This window comes from Telopea speciosissima, chromosome 5 (genome assembly GCF_018873765.1).
Source record: "Telopea speciosissima isolate NSW1024214 ecotype Mountain lineage chromosome 5, Tspe_v1, whole genome shotgun sequence".
Lineage (NCBI taxonomy): Eukaryota > Viridiplantae > Streptophyta > Magnoliopsida > Proteales > Proteaceae > Telopea > Telopea speciosissima.
Genome location: NC_057920.1, coordinates 14,236,700 through 14,253,263, shown reverse-complemented (window position 1 = coordinate 14,253,263; position 16,564 = coordinate 14,236,700). Strand labels below are relative to the sequence as shown.

Sequence of the window (16,564 nt, the reverse complement as noted above, 5' to 3'; positions counted from 1 at the left end):
GTTTGATTGTAAGCCAATTTTGGCTATTGTATTGGGGGATTTGGTTATGTTATTTGCAATTAATTATTGTAACTTTGTCAAGTGGGGTTTGTACAGAGATTGGGGTAGTTTCCCTCGTTTGTGTTGTTGCACAAACTGAAGCAGGGATTGTAGTTCCTGGGCTGTTGTTGCAGTAAAAAATTTGAGTAGTGTATTGAGAAATATACGAAACCCTGGGTAGGGTATTGCTCCTTGGGCATAGGCAGTTTGGCCAAACCACGTAAATTTGGTGTCTTGTCTACTTTACTTTCCATTGCATGTATTGGAGTGTGTTTGATCTGCAGAGTGGGGTGCACTATCTGGTAGACCTAGCCACACAGTGGTTGCGAGGTGGACGTGCATGTGTGTTGTGGGATTGGTAATTATAGGATTGCCCCCGCCAATCAGGTTTGCGCGAAGTCTTCTCCATCGACATCAACATAGGGTTGGAATTTAGGAATTATTTTTTATGAACACTGATTCACCCCCCTCTCAGTGTCAACCTGGGATCAACAGAGTTGATCTCCTAGAAATATCTTCTCCTAGATATGTTTGAACACTGTATTAGAACGTTGTTGAATGTTGACTATAGTTTCTACGTGCTGAAAAGCCCAGTCCTCTGTCCCTCTAATTAGGGGGGGTGGACCCCACCCGGGCAGGGGTAGGTGGTCATTGTGCCCCCTTGTCAGGGGGATTGGGGAACTGGGCTAGTCAAGGAACTGGAGGAGATAAAGATCTGGAGTTCTCTCAATTGTGGTTTAGAGGTCGAGGACACAATCAAACACGATGCTCCTCGAAAGCACCTTCGATAGCCAATGCTCCTATCCTTTACTCTTGGCTTTAAAGGTCTCGTGATCTTTGACACTCTATGGGCCAACTCCCCTTACATTTCCTAGCGGTGATTTATATAGCCAATCTTGCCCTAATGAAGGAAAGAGAAGAAAGGGTGAATACAAATATATCAACCCATGAATTATAATCAAAAGATTAGGATATCAATCTCTGATTAGAAAAGAGGGCGTCACTTAATGCAATGGCAAGGTCTTGTTACCGCCAGAGCAGTGATGTGGGTTCGAGTCCTGGGAATCAGCCTTTCCAGAAGGGGGTAAGGCTGCCTACCGTCTACCTCTCCCAGACCTTGTGAAACACGGGAGCCTAGTGCACTGGGTACGACCCTTTTCTAATCTTTGATTAGAAACCCATTTGAGAGAATCCATTAAATGACCAAACAAGTTTACCTCTCATATTTCTTCCGACCCTCAAATAACTATTAGAATTGTCCTCAACATCCTTTGGATCTTAAAGAGAAGAAAAAGAAAATTAATTTATTAGTATCACATTAACCATTATTTACCAAAATTTTAACTTTCAATCCAAGAATTTGATATATTAGAAAATGGAGTTCCTATCCCATTCGAAGACGGGATCTGCTTATAGTCTTACACCAAAATTGTATCGCTATTACCCAGCACCATCCCACATAGTTTTTTATTAATTTTTTTGGAGCAAAAGATCCTTGTTAGGTTACGTGGCCCTTGCACAAGTGTGGGAGCCAAAGAGAGCATGCACAAGAGCATAAGCAGGGATGATTTTTTTTTTTTTTTTTTACATTTTAGTTGTAGGGGCATCATTTCACATGGTCCTGTGTCTGGGCCCAGGGGCCTCTGTGCACATGCTTTTTTTTTGGGGTGGGGGTAGAGTTTGGGCACATGTTGCATGCTGTCTGATAAGGACTTTTCCCCCTTTTTTAGGGACAAGTATTTAATAACTGCTAAGGACGTGGGAAAACCCTTCCAAAACCAAGAGCCTTCCTTGTCAACATTCCACTCCCATAAAGAAATTGAAGGGTTATAAATGGCCTTGATGATCTTGTGATAAAGAAGATTTTCACCATAAAGAACAGCAATACAAAGGGGGGGATAAGAAGGGGGGGGGGGGATGGGACAAAGGAGGATACTGGGGAAATACTAGATAGGGAAACAAAGGGGTCTGGAAATTGAGACCTCCTAAAGGGCTAGGCTCAAGTGCACTAGCTCCTCACCATATATTGTTATCATAAGTATCTCTTACTCTCAAACCCCTATCAATGATAACTAAGGGTGTCAAAATCAAACTGAAAACCGTTTATCGAAATCGAATCGAGCTGTTTACATTGAAATCGTGAAAAAGTTTGATTTGACTTTGATTTTAAAATTGGAACCGTTTAGTTAAACGGTATAAATCGACATGAACGTTTAAACCATTGGTAAACCATTTAGGAAACCGTTTAAATCAAAACAATTATTAGTGATATGTAATGGCAATAATTAACCAATAGTGCTTTCAGACAATAGATTGTTGCTTGATTTGAAAACAATGAAAGTCAAACATGGATTGGTAGAAGTGTATATGTGGAATTTGTAATAAAATAATTGGGTTGGATTCATTCAAATGCATTAGTGTAATAGTATTCAATGTTTCTATGAATATTTTTGCTTCTCTATGAATTAGAATCATGTCTTTTTCAATGTGGCATGTTGAGTTTAGGACTCAAATATCTAAAATTGTGACCGAAACCATTTAGGGCCGATAAATCAAAACTGTTTAAAAATCGAGAAACCAAAACCGTTTACTAAATGGTTTAGGTTTCAATAACTGAAACCGTTTAATAAACGCTTCTAGTTTCACCTAAAAAATCTTTGCATCGAACCGAACCGATTACACCGAAACAAAACCGTTTAACACCCTTAATGATAGCCATGTAAATAATATTATGCCACACGTGAAGGTACTAGCATACGCTATGCAACTGAACAGGGAATTTAAGCCATGCATGAGAACACTTTTGTTTCTAGGCCATGTTTCTCTTCCATAATTAACTTTTTGTATTTTTGTTATTGGGTCAAGACAAACTAAAAAAGCTCATACATACTATGCATTGGAGGTGATGTTTTATTTTGAACATGAAATTACTACTTTGCCCATCGAATTAATTATCTATTCATAAAAGAACAACTCCCCCCTCTTTTTTTCTTCCTTTTGTTCTTGGAAGTTTCTCTATTTCTTTGTAATATTTATTAGGATGAGTGTTCTTTGCAGGGAGTGTGGCTCCTATGTGTGCACGAGGGCCAATGAGAGGGCAAGCATAAATGCATAATGGGGGGTAGAATTTCCACATTTCATAGGGACGGGACAGTCATTTCACCCCCTACTGTATGGGCGTGGCGATGTGCTACCCCCACATAAAACTTTGGGAGAATGTTTTCTATGCCACAGTGCAGGCTGTGCCCAGGCACATAGGATGAGCGCAATGGCCACCCTGCCCCCTGAGTGGCAGGCCATGTGTCTGGGCACAGCCTGCACTGCAGCACAGAGAACAGCGCCCTTGGAACTTTTCTCCAATTCTGTAACAGGGCGGTAACAAATTTTTTTTTTCTCATAACAAAAAAGAGAGACAAACAGAAGCAAGTGTTGTCATCCAGGCCTTAAAATCCTTTTTTAAAAACACTCGACATGGCTTCGTATATAATGTATCAATTTGGGGGATAAGAAAGATCAAATAATTTTAGGCAACAGGGTTTTGGGCATTGGACTTTAGAGAAGAAGAAATGAAGCACGCGCTTCTACTCGCTCCCCAAACCCTTGTTGGATGTCTAGTCTTTCTCTGCTATGGTGTTCGAGTTTCTTCTGGTATTGTTCATATCAGAGGAAAACCAATTTCCATTTCCTTCGTCGATGCTCCGGCTAGATTTGGTAAGTCTCCCTTTCTCTTGCTGTTTTTTCCTTTTTTTGGTTAGCTAAGTTATTCCATACTCATCAATGATTCTAGGGTTTAGTTTTGCTTCCTTTCTTCTCCTTAAGTTTAATAATATGTTCCAAGTTTATCATTATGAACTAGTTCTAATTCTTGCTTTTTAATTCGTTGTTTTGGAAATATTTGAAGACTCTGTAAATCTGTTTATTTATTTATCTATTTTCACAGCTGTTGGTGTCAACAGGTCTGGTATTTGTGGAGCTTTACATGTGGCAGATCCTCTGGATGCATGTTCTTCGCTTAGGAATGGCGTGGATTCCGAAGCAAACGATAAGGTACGTTTTGCTCTGATTGTTAGAGGTAACTGCTCTTTCGAGGATAAAGTCCGGAACGCTCAAGACGGCGGCTTTCGTGCTGCAATTGTGTATGATGATCGAGACAGGAAGAATTTGGTTTCAAGTGAGTTTTATTTTCCTTTTCTAACATTGACTTCCCCAACGTACCTCCCTCTCTTCGTTCTTTGTCTTTCTTCTTCTGGTACATAATCGTCTTCGCCTAGGCTTTAGTTTTTTTTTTTTTTTGCTTTTAGTTTCATGCTTCACAATTTGGTTAAGTTCTATGGGACCAACGGTTGTCAGCTCTATTCTGAATTTCTGGTTTTTGAGAGAGAAATATCAAATGTGGCCACTTTAAAACTAGTATAGAGAAATTATTGTGTGCATTCTGCCTATATCAATGATTTGAGGCTAATGTCAATGTTGTTCTATATTTGGCATATGTAAAATTAAAGGGCTCCTCCTTAGAATTTGTAGACAACTAAGTTCATTAGAATGGAAACGGGTATTGCAGGATAATTGTGGTGGGTTCTGATCATTTGAAATATGATGCACTGTGGCACAAGTGCACTAGGGTCTTGTATGGTTCTATGGCCTTCTGACATTGGAGCCAAGCCACTGCCGGAAGGTCAAAGAAAAATTTATAGCATTGGCAGCTTAGTAGATGTGTCTTTCACATTGCACCTTACTTAGCAGTGTCAAGAGCCAACATGTTTCACTGACATCAGCATGTTATGAAGACTGTTGTCCCAAGTCCCAACTACTTCCAAGTGTGAAGTGTTGCAAAAACTGAAGACCTTAGTTTTCAAGATTCTTTGGTAACACTTAGTAGATGGTATATTTATCAGGGCAGCGTAACTATGACCAAGCAACACTGTTTATCTCTTATTTCAACACCACATTTTCAGATCAACAATGAACTCTCAACATCCAGACTTTTAACTATGTTTATCATTTAGTATAAAATTTATCTTTCTCATATCATGGTTAGAATGGAAGACATTTCTTAGCATTCTGGAGCATCTTAAATATTTTCTTTCATATATATAAATGGGAAAGAGGTTTCTGGTACATACACCCATAAGTGCCACGTGGGAGTGGCTGCAATCAATCAGTCCATGGGTAAGTCCCTGGATAGGGCATGTGTCAAAAGTTTGTGGCTCATCTACCCATATAGCTCATTAATTGTTGGGGTTTCCCCTGTTTATTGATTGTCCCTGTTCTTCTAACAACTCCAAACAGATTTGACTGTCTAATATAATTTTCAATGCATTATATCTTACACAGGGGGACTCAAGACTTGTTCGAAAATTAAGCAATGATTAAATGTTGGGGTTAGACCAAGGTTTAATGTATCGATCTGATACGTATCGGCTGATACGTATTGTTATTGATATGATACTAACCAATACGATACAAATTTTTTTTTTAAATGAAAAGTGTATCGTACTATTTTGATAAGTATCGGCTGATACGTATCGACAAAACCCATTTCACTTTCAAAACAGATCCTGTTCTTCTTGCTGGTGGTACCTGAGATTCCAAAATTTGAACCCACAACTGCACAATGAATTTCCCTTTCATTTCTTGGACTTGGGGCTTTGAATCATTCATAAAAAACGATTCAAAATCTACAATCAAACTGATGTTTGGAAGATTGAAGCATAAAAAATAACCATTGAAGCTAAACATAGCGCAAGACAGGTAAGTTGAAAAAACTCAATTTTTTTGCCATAAATAATTGTTTTTACTTCTTTTCTTTTTTTTTGCTAGGTTTGAGTAGATTTAGGTAAAACAAACTAAAACAGTGCATCAAACATGCATTATTGCATCAATTTGTTCATAAATTTCTGAAATTTCTCAGAAAGTCGAAAAGTGTTCTACCTGTAAAGTTTTTTGATTTTCTTGCAAAAAAATAAAAAGATATTAAATTTTATTATATTTTTAGAAAATAAAAAGTTCTGAAAATAATTGTAGAAAAGGGGATAATTGATGCAAATTGGTTCAATATAGTTTGAGAACTACATGTAATGAATGGGAGTGATTTCCACCTCTGATTTTGAATCAGCCCAAAATTCTGTGGTATTAGACTATTAGTATATGTAAGAAATCTCATCCTTTATACAATTTCAATTGAATGTGTTTGTCCCGTGATGTGTTGTTCTCCTTTTTAGTGTTTATACACTATACATGTTATATATTGCTTCTTTATAGTGCGTTATGCTCCAAAAGTGTATTTCCATGTATATCTTGACCATATCCATGCGTATCTCTAGCGTATCTTGCATCTATCCGAACCGATGCGATACCTGATATCGTTACTTAAAACTTTGGGGTAGACAGCATGTATATGAACTTGAGCCCTAACGAAACTGCGATATAGCAGTTGTACAGGATTGACTTCCAGCTTTGTACGTACTGAAAACCAGTCTCCTTAATAAATTATCTATGCTGAAGACAGATTTGAAGATAGACTGGTACATGCACCACCTAGTTACTGCTTCATTCACATGGCCGATGGTATAAGATTCTGTCATAGGAAAAATGTTCCTGCTGATTTAAGCTGGCTAACATGTAAGAGCATACCTGGAATCAGCACTTAATATGACACTCATGTCTAGCATCACCTCTTGAATAACTCAAAACTGATATTCCAAAGCACAGAAACTCGAATGGAGGAAAATATTTAACACTAGTATAGTTTCATCTCCATTTTGTTGGGAAAAAGGCTTAGTTGAGTTGAGTTGAGTTTCATGGTCTTACGGATTAATTGTTCGACTTGCTCTTTGACCATATGTGGAGTTGTGCAGGTCTTTGACAGTATACTGTCGTTTTATATACTATACAAAAGTTCATTTTACAGTAAAACCTTGATGTGTGCATCTTTCCTTGTCTATTTGACACTCATTGATGTAGAACTAATCCCAAACCAAGAGAATTACAGACAGAGATTAACTTGTGACAGGATTGCAGGGAAAAGGAACACAACCAGCATAAGAGAAAGTTTAATAACTTAATCAAAATATCAGATCAGTCTGAAAGTTTAGCCGAAGTGTCTATTTAAAAGATAGACTAGGTCTGCGAAGTATGATCCAGATCTGATGGCTGGATCTCAAGTTATGGTGCTGTCCTACTCTAACTAGGAAAGTAGAAAACAACCCAAAATTTCAGAATCGTGCAGGGGCTTCAGGTTTCAGAACAGTAAGCAAATAATGATCCAAGTTAATTATTAAACTGCAAACATAAATCAGATTCAGAAAAGAATGATTCTGTTTCAGGAAGTCAGAATTGGAAGTAGTTGAGTTAAATTAAGAAAACCAGATTTTCAACTACAACTTGGTTTTCAGAACAGAAACCAAAACTATAAAGCTAGAAAGGCAAATCAAAATCAGCATGTGGAAGAATTGTAACCATTAATGAAGTTATGAAGTTGAAACAAGACAAATCAATAAAGCCACAGGTGAAGAAGTTGAGATATTCTGACCTGAATTCGATAGAAGAATGATAGAATAGGGATAGAATAAAGATAGAACAACAAATCAGATTAGGAATCCGCCCAATCTGCAGGCTTGAAATCTACCAGAACTTCACTTGGAATTCACCAGGTTTGTTATTGGACCCACAACAGCTAATCACTCCTGAATCCACAAGAGTATGGTCTGAAATACACAGAACTTGAACTGAATCCACAGTACTTGAAAAAAACTTCAATAATATAACTCATAATTTCGTGTCTAGGCAATTGGTCGTTACATCTATATTTAGAACTCATAAACTGACTCTCTAACAGTCCTAAAGTAACTTGGAACTCAAACTACTACTTGCAATAGTCAAATAGACTTGTATTTAGCACTCTTACTCAAACTATGACTCTAAAATTAGAACATTGAATGTAATATGGTTTCAAATTTCTAATAATTCTAGGACTTGACTTAATAAAGGAAACACAATCAAAACAGGACTAGAGTTATAGAACCCTAATCCAGCCTGAACTAGGACAAATAAAAAAGGGCATACCTAGTGCATGAGGCTCCCGCCACTGAACTAGGGGACAAATACATAGTCAAAATAGGAAAAGAATGTTGAAAAGAAAACTGCAAATGAAACTAGGAGTAAGATTCAGACTAGGAATTGGACTCCCATAGGTGAATAGGATTTACTAGAGAGGCTAGGATTCTAGTCTTTCCTTCTTCTCTGGTACTGTAGCTTGTGCTTGGCTGCTGCATCACTCGTCTATTAGAGTCATCTTTTAGTAATGCTTTAGTATGGTTTGCCCTGTTGTGCTGCTATGGTATCAGGTATTATTGCTCATTCTAAGCATCTCATGTATGAAATATTCTTCTATTGTTGTTTTCAAGTGTTGCCATTTCATTTTTCTTTTCCTCCTTTGTTTTGTGTAGTGATTGGAAACCCTGAAGGTATATGGGTGCATGCAGTCTTTGTGTCAAAGGTGGCAGGTGAAACTTTAAAGAAGCTTGCTCGAGGTGAAGAAGGAGAGTGTTGCATCAGGTCTTTGTTAGAGGAAACAGCCTGGACTGTGTTGGTAATTTCCTTCATCTCTCTTACTGTCATAGTATCTGTCCTTGCCACATTCTTCTTTACTCGGAATCAACGTGTGTACCGTCAAGGCACATACCAGCGTTCTCCAAGTATAGATAGTAAGATAGTGGAAGATCTTCCGTCCTTCACATTTTACAGTGCTTGTTCAAGTGACTGCCGCATGGGAGTAACTTGTGCTATTTGTCTTGAAGACTACAGAGATGGTGAAACTCTGAGGGTTCTTCCTTGTCGGCATGGTAAGTTTACTGTTATTGCTTAATTTAATTGATGTAGTTGTACATGTCGTGAAGTTTTACCAATGCTTTTTAAAGGAGCTTTATAATTTGAAGAGGAACACCCTCAGCCTGGACTAGGTTTCAGGACTGAGAAAAGCAGTTCTCTACATTGCAGTGGCACATTTGTTGTGGGAAAAAAACCATCAATATGCTTCACTCAAGAAATTTCCTAGCTGGTTTTTTTGTCTTGATGATCCTACTGGAGTTTTTTTCTTGATGATCCTATTCCAATTGATTACTGATTTTAATCAATCTTTTGGATGTTCACAATGCTATTGTGGGCATTTTATTTGATAGATAAGATTGTTAATGGAGACATTTTGGAACTTGAAATCTACTTGCTGTGATCCCTTTAATAGTTCAGTTCAAAATTCATTCAATGTATGTTTGATCCTGCAATGTAACTATATTGAAACTGCTTGCAGAATTTCACACAAACTGTGTAGACTCATGGCTAACCAAGTGGGGGACAGTCTGCCCGGTGTGCAAGTATGACATGAGCCCAAACATGGGGGACTAACCATGTGAAGACTGTTATTGTTGTTGCTTAATGTTCGGGCGTGATCGTCGATTCAGTTTACTATGTCAGGATCCCGGCTTCTGTGGGTTTATCACTTGAAGTGATACCAGTGTTTCCTCCTCCAGTTTACCTCCGACTTCCATAGGTTTGGATAAGCGTGGGCATCATGGTGTTTGTATTTCTACATTTGCAGCATCTTATTTATCATGTGGAAATATGTAGATGCGTGCTGCCTCATCTTCTTATCATCTTTGTCCATCCATTCAAGTTCATAACAAGCATAACCTATGTATAGTTGCTACAAATTTATTGAACTGTTGAAAACATTTCTTTAGTCATTGTTTCAAAATCAGAACAGTTTGCGAAGCACCGAGAAATATGGTAAGTTGTTTTTATTAAGATGAAAAGAAAGAAAATATATATATTAAGATGGCAAATTTTTACAGAGTTTATACACAATTGGGGTTTTGGTTATCAAGGCCTTTTTAGTCCAACAAAAGAGCATTGATCGCATCAAATCATTTTGAAGCGGTCTATAAAGGGTCAGTTTTGATTTTTCCATCACCTGCAAAACACTTGTTAGAAGTTCTCAAGGCCATGGGGATTGAGTTGGAGTTGGATGAAGTCCAGGCAAAGCGTCACTTGAGCACCAAACTTGTGTCACCTTCAGCCCCATCTCCTCAGTAACATTAAGCCCTTGTGCTATCCCAAAAAGTTCTGCTTCCAAGGGATGACGAGAATTAATAGATCCTGTAGTTATCAAAATGAATTTTCCATCTAACAAAATGCAAGAAGCCCATGCAGATGGTCCTAGTTTTTTGGGATTGTTCTCTGTTCATAGCAAAACATAAAAATTGCAAATAGGTAAACTAGGTAAAGAGGTAGTAATAGTCAGATCCTCATCAGAAAATACATCCCTTAAAGGAAGGAAAGATCTTAAGATCCAGTAGCCATTGTTCAATCTTCTTAATGATCTTGAGAGGATTCGACTGAGTAGAAAAAAAATATAACTTGTTCCTGATATCCTAGATAAAATAACATGTTAAAATAAAAACAGAAAAAAAAAAAAAAAACAAGAGAGAGTTGACTTGTAAAACTTGCGATTCAAGTAGATAGAGACGCAAAAATTTTCCAGAGAGGGGTGGGTAATAAACTCGGTTCTCAGACTCAAAGGACCAGTTGCCCAGATGCGTTTAACCCAATCACATGATAGAAAGATATGCCGGAGGATCTCAGTACAAGTGCTACAGAGAGCACAAGTGGGATCGATCCGAGTCCACTTCGAAACATAATCCTTAATCGGAAACCTTGCATGTAATACACGCCAGAAAAAAAATTTTAAATTTAGGATGTGATTTAATCTTTCAAAAGAAATTCCACCAAGAGGAGAGACGCAAATCACGATTATTGGAACAAGATTGAAGAAAATTTGCAGCACGTTTAGTGCAAAACCGGCCCTCTCTTGACAACATACACCACCATTTATTATTAGAGTTAGAAATGGGGACAGTAATAATGTTGTTCAGGAAAGAAGGCACAGTAACTTTAAGTAAATCCAAATTCCAGGTTTGAGAGTTTATAAATTCACATATCTTTTTTGAAGAGGAACAAAGAGGAGAAGTAGAACAAAGAGAAAAACCCGGTAAAGAAGGAATCCAAGGATTAGTCCAAAAATTAGTACTGCAACCATTACCAATTCTCTTTAAACAAAAAGACTGCAAAGCAAGAATAATTTGAGTTATGCTGTTCCATGACCAAGAACCTCTTTTCTTAACCAACCATGCAAGGGTAAAAAAGAAAGGTCTTGGGAAAATACCGGAGCCTTGAGAATCTTAGCCCCAATGGTAAGTTGTTGTCTTTAGACAACTTTTGTATGGATGGAGCAGAGAGATGAATACCTGATATCTATTCCCTTTTTGCACACTTTGATTTGCTTTAATTGCTACTAGATTTCATTATTCATGTGTAATTCAAGATTAATGAGTAGACCAAGCAGTCAAAGCATCAGTGACTTGACTCTTGTAACTCGTTTACAATCAATGGTATTTCATGCCTTAGTGGAACAAAGGTGTAGTCTTTTCTCAAGACTAGACACTACTGTAATGCTTTTGGGCTCTAACGTGGTAACTAGAATCTTATCTATATGGCTGAATAATTATCACCTCCAATTCGCTGTCCGCTCCAAATTCTCACATAGAAGCGGAAATGACTATCCTACCCTACCTTGGGCAGTGTTTTCGGGCAGGAGTTGGGTGATCATTTCTACTCTAATGTGAGGAATTGGAGCGGGCAGTGAATTGGAGGGGATAACGATTATGCATGGCTAGTCCATGCCTCACATTCGGGTAAAAGACGGTTAAGATGTCATGGTAAAACCATCTTTAACATTTTGATAAAAGAAGGGCTATAATGTTTTTGGTAACTACAGCACCTACTCATTACAGTAGTGTCTATATAGAAGAGGGGCTATAATATTTTTGAGCACAGGCTTGGTGCATCCGTAAGGTTGCTCCATATGATCAAGTGGTCACAGGTTCGAGTTAGAAACCTCTCTGAGAAAATAGGGATATGGCTGCATACATTATGAACCTCTCCAGACCCCACAGCCCTAGGGGTAGGAGCCTTGTGCATTGGGTATAACTCATACTCATTGAAAGTACATATTTTCTTTGCAAAGTACGTACTGAGCTGATGAGTTTAGTTACCATCAATGGATCAGCAGACCTGGTTGATTCAAATTGGAATTAATTTGAATCAGTGATTGCGATTCAAAGTCGTTTCGACTGGGTTGGCCAATCCTACCCATCTTCCTATGAAGCTTTCAGAATAAGCGAGGAAGGGGGGGGGGGGGGAGAGGGAGAGAGTTGCAGAGGGAGAGTGATCAAAAGATGGTTGCCAAAAGGGAGAGAGAAAGAGAGAGGTTTGGGAGGGTGGGGGAGGAAATCAACATTGAACAATGTAAAAAAGAAATTCGGACTAAATTAAAAAAAAAAAAATTTATTAAAATATAATAATTTGTTAAAACGTTAGGTATCTTGGGTGCCATTTACCTTGGGTCTGCTACAAGTTTTAGGACTTATAAAAACTGCCGCGATAATGTATTTTTCTTGGAGTGTCTTAAATTCACCCAAACACCCCTATTTTGGCTGGACTGGATCCTCCAGCTCCTACGGCAACAGTTTTTTGGACTTATAAAAACTGCTGAGATAAAATACTTTTTTTGAAGTATCTTAAATTTACCTAAACATCCCTATTTTGGCTGGACTGGATCCTCCAGCTCCCGCCACGGCTGAAGGGAGCCGAATTCAATACTTACCTTTTTTCGTTTTTGGTAGAAGAATTCAATACTTACCGTGATACTGATGTTTTATACCTTGTTCCTTATTGTTATTTAGATTCTATTTTAGGAACGAATAAAAAGAAGATCAATCAAGATGAATGTTCAGACGAGGCGACGGTTCAAAAAATGAGATCAATTGGGCCAATTCCAGTCGAGTCCAACAAATTCTCAGGTAATTCCGACTAATTTAGGGACGATTCAAACCAGAATGAAGAGAGACCCAGAATTTGATCATTAATTCTCGGTGGTTGGTGGAGTCCTCAATTCTCATGGGACTCCATCAACATCTTTGTTGTCACCATTAAGAATTCAGATTCGATTTCTCTACTCCTGATGGCTATAAATCTAATAAAAATCTACTCTTTCTATCAAGAAAAGATAAAAAAATTTAGCCGACCTTCAAAAGAAGAAAACAACAGTAGCAGCAGTAAAGTAGCCCACCGTTACTGTTTCTCCATTGCTCAAGCAAGGTGACATTTTTCCTTTTCTCTCTCTCTCTCTCTCTGTCTCTGTCTCTACAGATTCGATTTGGGCAATTCACTATGGATATGAAATCGGTCATAATTCTTGCTGGGATTCTTCTATGTTGTACTGCGGAAGCCATTGTGTCCATTGACGTCCATAAGGCCAAGGATCTCCTTCAATTGGGTTATCGTTACATTGATGTTAGGTATATGGATTTTCGATCACTTCCCTCATTTAGAGAACAAATCAAAAAAATTATATTTTTTATGTTTTATTTTTATGGGTTTGCTTGAATTAACAGGCCTGCAGAAGAATTTAAAGAAGGTCATATAGATTTTGAGAATATCTTGAACATTCCTTACACGCTCATCACTCCAGAAGGTAATCTATTCTTCTTTTCTCTGTCTTTTACCTTTCTATGGTGAGAACAAAAAGATAATTTTTTTTTATAATTTTGGCATTATTTTCTTGTTGGAAATCATAAAATTCAGGAAGAGTGAAGAATCCCCAATTTTTGAAGCAGGTCTCATCCGCTTACAGCAAAGATGATAATCTCGTAGTGGTAATCCCATCTTCGCTCCTTCACTTATTTGTTGCTATTTTGATTTATGTTTACTGATTATATATATATTTTTTGGAACCAATCAATTTGTAGTGATCATTTCTTTAGCAAATGAAATTCCAAAGATTGCTGCTTGGGGTCGCACAGTCCCTGCACCAGCACAGAGCCAATGAGAGCATATGCAAGGGCATATACATGTATGTGGTTTTTATTTCATAAGAGTGGGGTGGTAATTTTACATGCTCATGTGTTTAGATGTAGGGACTATACGACCAGGCAGTGTTCTTATTCTCATAAATTATATATTAGTTAGGAAGTGAAAGTTTCATTGAGCAAGCACGTCTAGAGATTTTTTTTCTAGATGAGCAAACTAATATTGCCATCTAGGAGGGTGATTTTCTAAGACCTTGGATATGTAGGGGCTGGTCTAGACTAACCATGTGAAGTCTCATACTCAAATTCAATCATACACCATCCCTTGTAATGGGATATCCTCTTGTTTAATGTCCATGTACCCCCTCAATGGTCCACACATCTCTTAGTGGTTCTTAATTTTTCATGCCTTAATGCCACTTAACAACTTCATTTGGCTGAAACTTGAAATGTGAGTCTATCTATCCATAATAATTTGCCATGTTGTAAAAAGAGATGAACGTATCCTGAAAAATCAAACCCTTAGATAGGTAACCAATGTATTACAAAATTCGAGTGGCATATAATTTCCTATGCTTAAATTTATGGCAAAAACTTCTTGGTCTGCACAGATCATACAACTTATGTGGTTAATTTGCACGCCATAATCGTCCAACGTTGAAGGGTGATTTGATGATTCTAACTACTATATATTTAGAAAACGATCTTGATCACTCACATTTCAAATTTCAACCTCAAATTCGAATATTTACGTTCTCATGTATGTCCATGCATTCTTTTTGTAATCCACGAACCCTTTTGATATTTTAGAAATTTGAAGCCCATACTTTATTTTGCATCTTGTGACAAACTTCGTTAGTGCTTAAACTAATGTGTAGAATAAGTTCGATTCATGCATATCTAATTCAAATTCAAATTGACATATCCATGTCCAATTTTAAAGCTTCCAGATACTTCTAATAGAACTAAGAATGAGCAGGCTTCGATTTGGAAATTTAAGCTTGATGACCATATAGCTTTCTAATTTTTAGTAGACATGTCTATTTTCTTGTATGGCTCCCACGCCCAAACAAAGCCCATGGCAAAATGATGCCCCACATGAAATGCAAAATTACATCCCTACTGATGCTCCCGCGTGCTATGATTGGCCCTCGCACTAGCATAGGGCCCATGTTATCAGGCAGAGATCCCTCTCCCATATTTAAATCGTACTATTTTTTTTAATAAACATTTAAACCCTACTATAATGGCATCCTTTAGTGATTACATAGTTGTTCTTTGTTAAAGTTATATTACTATACTAATTTTGCATGTATCTTGAAGTCACCCATGCTTATTTAAAATTTTATGATGTTTTGTCCTTTTGAAAAAAATCTTGTTATAACCAAGGTTGGTTACTACGTGATTGTAAGCTTACTTTTTGCCTATGTGGTACAACACATTTTTTTTCCAATGAGGGTGAATCTGTTATTTCACATGAAAACTGTTTTAACCGAAGTTTGACTTTTTGAAAATCCTTTGTTACCGCTTCATGAAATAACTTTTAGGCTTAAGACACGGGTAACAAAAAGTAAAGTTACAACTTTTAAGTTCACCTACTTGGTGACAACAAGATGCACCCTCTTTTAATACATATCCATGCTTGTTTTATCGTTAAAAATGTCCTAAACCATCTACCTTAAGATCTTCATATTGGAATGTTTATCATTTATATACACCAATGATTTCTCTTGTGTAAGATCAAAGAAAGTATATAGTTATCTAACTGTTCGTTTTTAAATTGTGAAGGGTTGTAGACTTGGGATCAGATCAGTTCAAGCAACCACAGATCTTGAGAGCGCTGTAAGTTTCTATCCCCCCTTAAGAAGAAATGTCACAGTGACCAGATAGTGGTCAAGCGATATGAAGCATAAAAGGAGGATCAAAAAAAAAAAAAAAATGGAGGTGAGAGTGGTTATGATATATTGGATGCGTGAGAAAAAATTTTCCCAAAGAAAAAAAATACCGTTAAGATTCAATGATTCATTCAAAATTAGGATATGAAGATTCAAAGTCCAAACAAATTCTAGACGGAGTTTTTTTATTCATTTTTCAGAATAGAGAATTAAAAAAAGCATAAACATTTAGGATTAAGTTTTCCTTCACCCACAATGAATGAGATCTCATTCATTGCGGGGCGAGAGAAGGTAGGAAAGGGCATTGGGAGAGCATTTTGGAAATATATTAAAATCTTATAGGAGTTTGTGAACCCTAGGATGTTGGATGAACCATCCTCTCAGGATGGACGAAAACTTTCTCCAAACATTTATGACTACTCGTTGTTCTCTTGATTGTTTTGAATTGTAGGGTTTTAAGCATGTGAACAACATGGAAGGAGGATATAAAGCTTGGATAGAGAATGGCTTTGGTGTGAAGAAACCACATGAGGAGCTGTGATGAAGATCTGGCTAATTTAGTCATAGTACACTACTCCAAGTAAAGAAGCATGATCAAGCCTTAGCTAATTTAGTTCTGCCTCTGCTCCCATTTTCATCAATAAAGCTCAATTGTGTTAAGCAATGTACATGAGCATTTATGTATGAGAGTTAGCTTATTTTCATAAA

The 16,564-nt window shown here is 37.4% G+C and overlaps 2 protein-coding genes across 2 annotated transcripts; both read left to right on the top strand.

Moving 5' to 3' along the window:
• The first annotated feature begins 3,573 nt into the window (after positions 1-3,573).
• LOC122661254 (receptor homology region, transmembrane domain- and RING domain-containing protein 1) lies at positions 3,574-9,746 on the top strand. The gene is made up of 4 exons (XM_043856600.1): positions 3,574-3,750; positions 3,980-4,210; positions 8,487-8,882; positions 9,347-9,746. The coding sequence occupies exons 1-4, from the start codon at positions 3,606-3,608 to the stop codon at positions 9,439-9,441; spliced, it is 867 nt and encodes a 288-aa protein (XP_043712535.1). The 5' UTR covers positions 3,574-3,605; the 3' UTR covers positions 9,442-9,746.
• A 3,542-nt stretch (positions 9,747-13,288) lies between these two features.
• On the top strand, positions 13,289-16,426 carry LOC122661255 (thiosulfate sulfurtransferase 18-like). Its single transcript, XM_043856601.1, has 5 exons — positions 13,289-13,451; positions 13,548-13,627; positions 13,738-13,808; positions 15,750-15,803; positions 16,308-16,426. The coding sequence occupies exons 1-5, from the start codon at positions 13,324-13,326 to the stop codon at positions 16,395-16,397; spliced, it is 423 nt and encodes a 140-aa protein (XP_043712536.1). The 5' UTR covers positions 13,289-13,323; the 3' UTR covers positions 16,398-16,426.
• The last annotated feature ends 138 nt before the right edge of the window (positions 16,427-16,564 follow it).

What these genes read in the sequence shown, in the direction of transcription:
- LOC122661254 (XM_043856600.1), top strand. Translation starts at nt 3,606, where the DNA reads ATGAAGCACGCGCTTCTACTCGCTCCCCAAACCCTTGTTGGATGTCTA. An exon ending in CAGGAAGAATTTGGTTTCAA is followed by an intron (nt 4,211 to 8,486) that starts GTGAGTTTTATT and finishes TGTTTTGTGTAG; the next exon opens with TGATTGGAAACCCTGAAGGT. An exon ending in GGTTCTTCCTTGTCGGCATG is followed by an intron (nt 8,883 to 9,346) that starts GTAAGTTTACTG and finishes AACTGCTTGCAG; the next exon opens with AATTTCACACAAACTGTGTA.
- LOC122661255 (XM_043856601.1), top strand. Translation starts at nt 13,324, where the DNA reads ATGGATATGAAATCGGTCATAATTCTTGCTGGGATTCTTCTATGTTGT. An exon ending in CACGCTCATCACTCCAGAAG is followed by an intron (nt 13,628 to 13,737) that starts GTAATCTATTCT and finishes CATAAAATTCAG; the next exon opens with GAAGAGTGAAGAATCCCCAA. An exon ending in AAGATGATAATCTCGTAGTG is followed by an intron (nt 13,809 to 15,749) that starts GTAATCCCATCT and finishes TAAATTGTGAAG; the next exon opens with GGTTGTAGACTTGGGATCAG.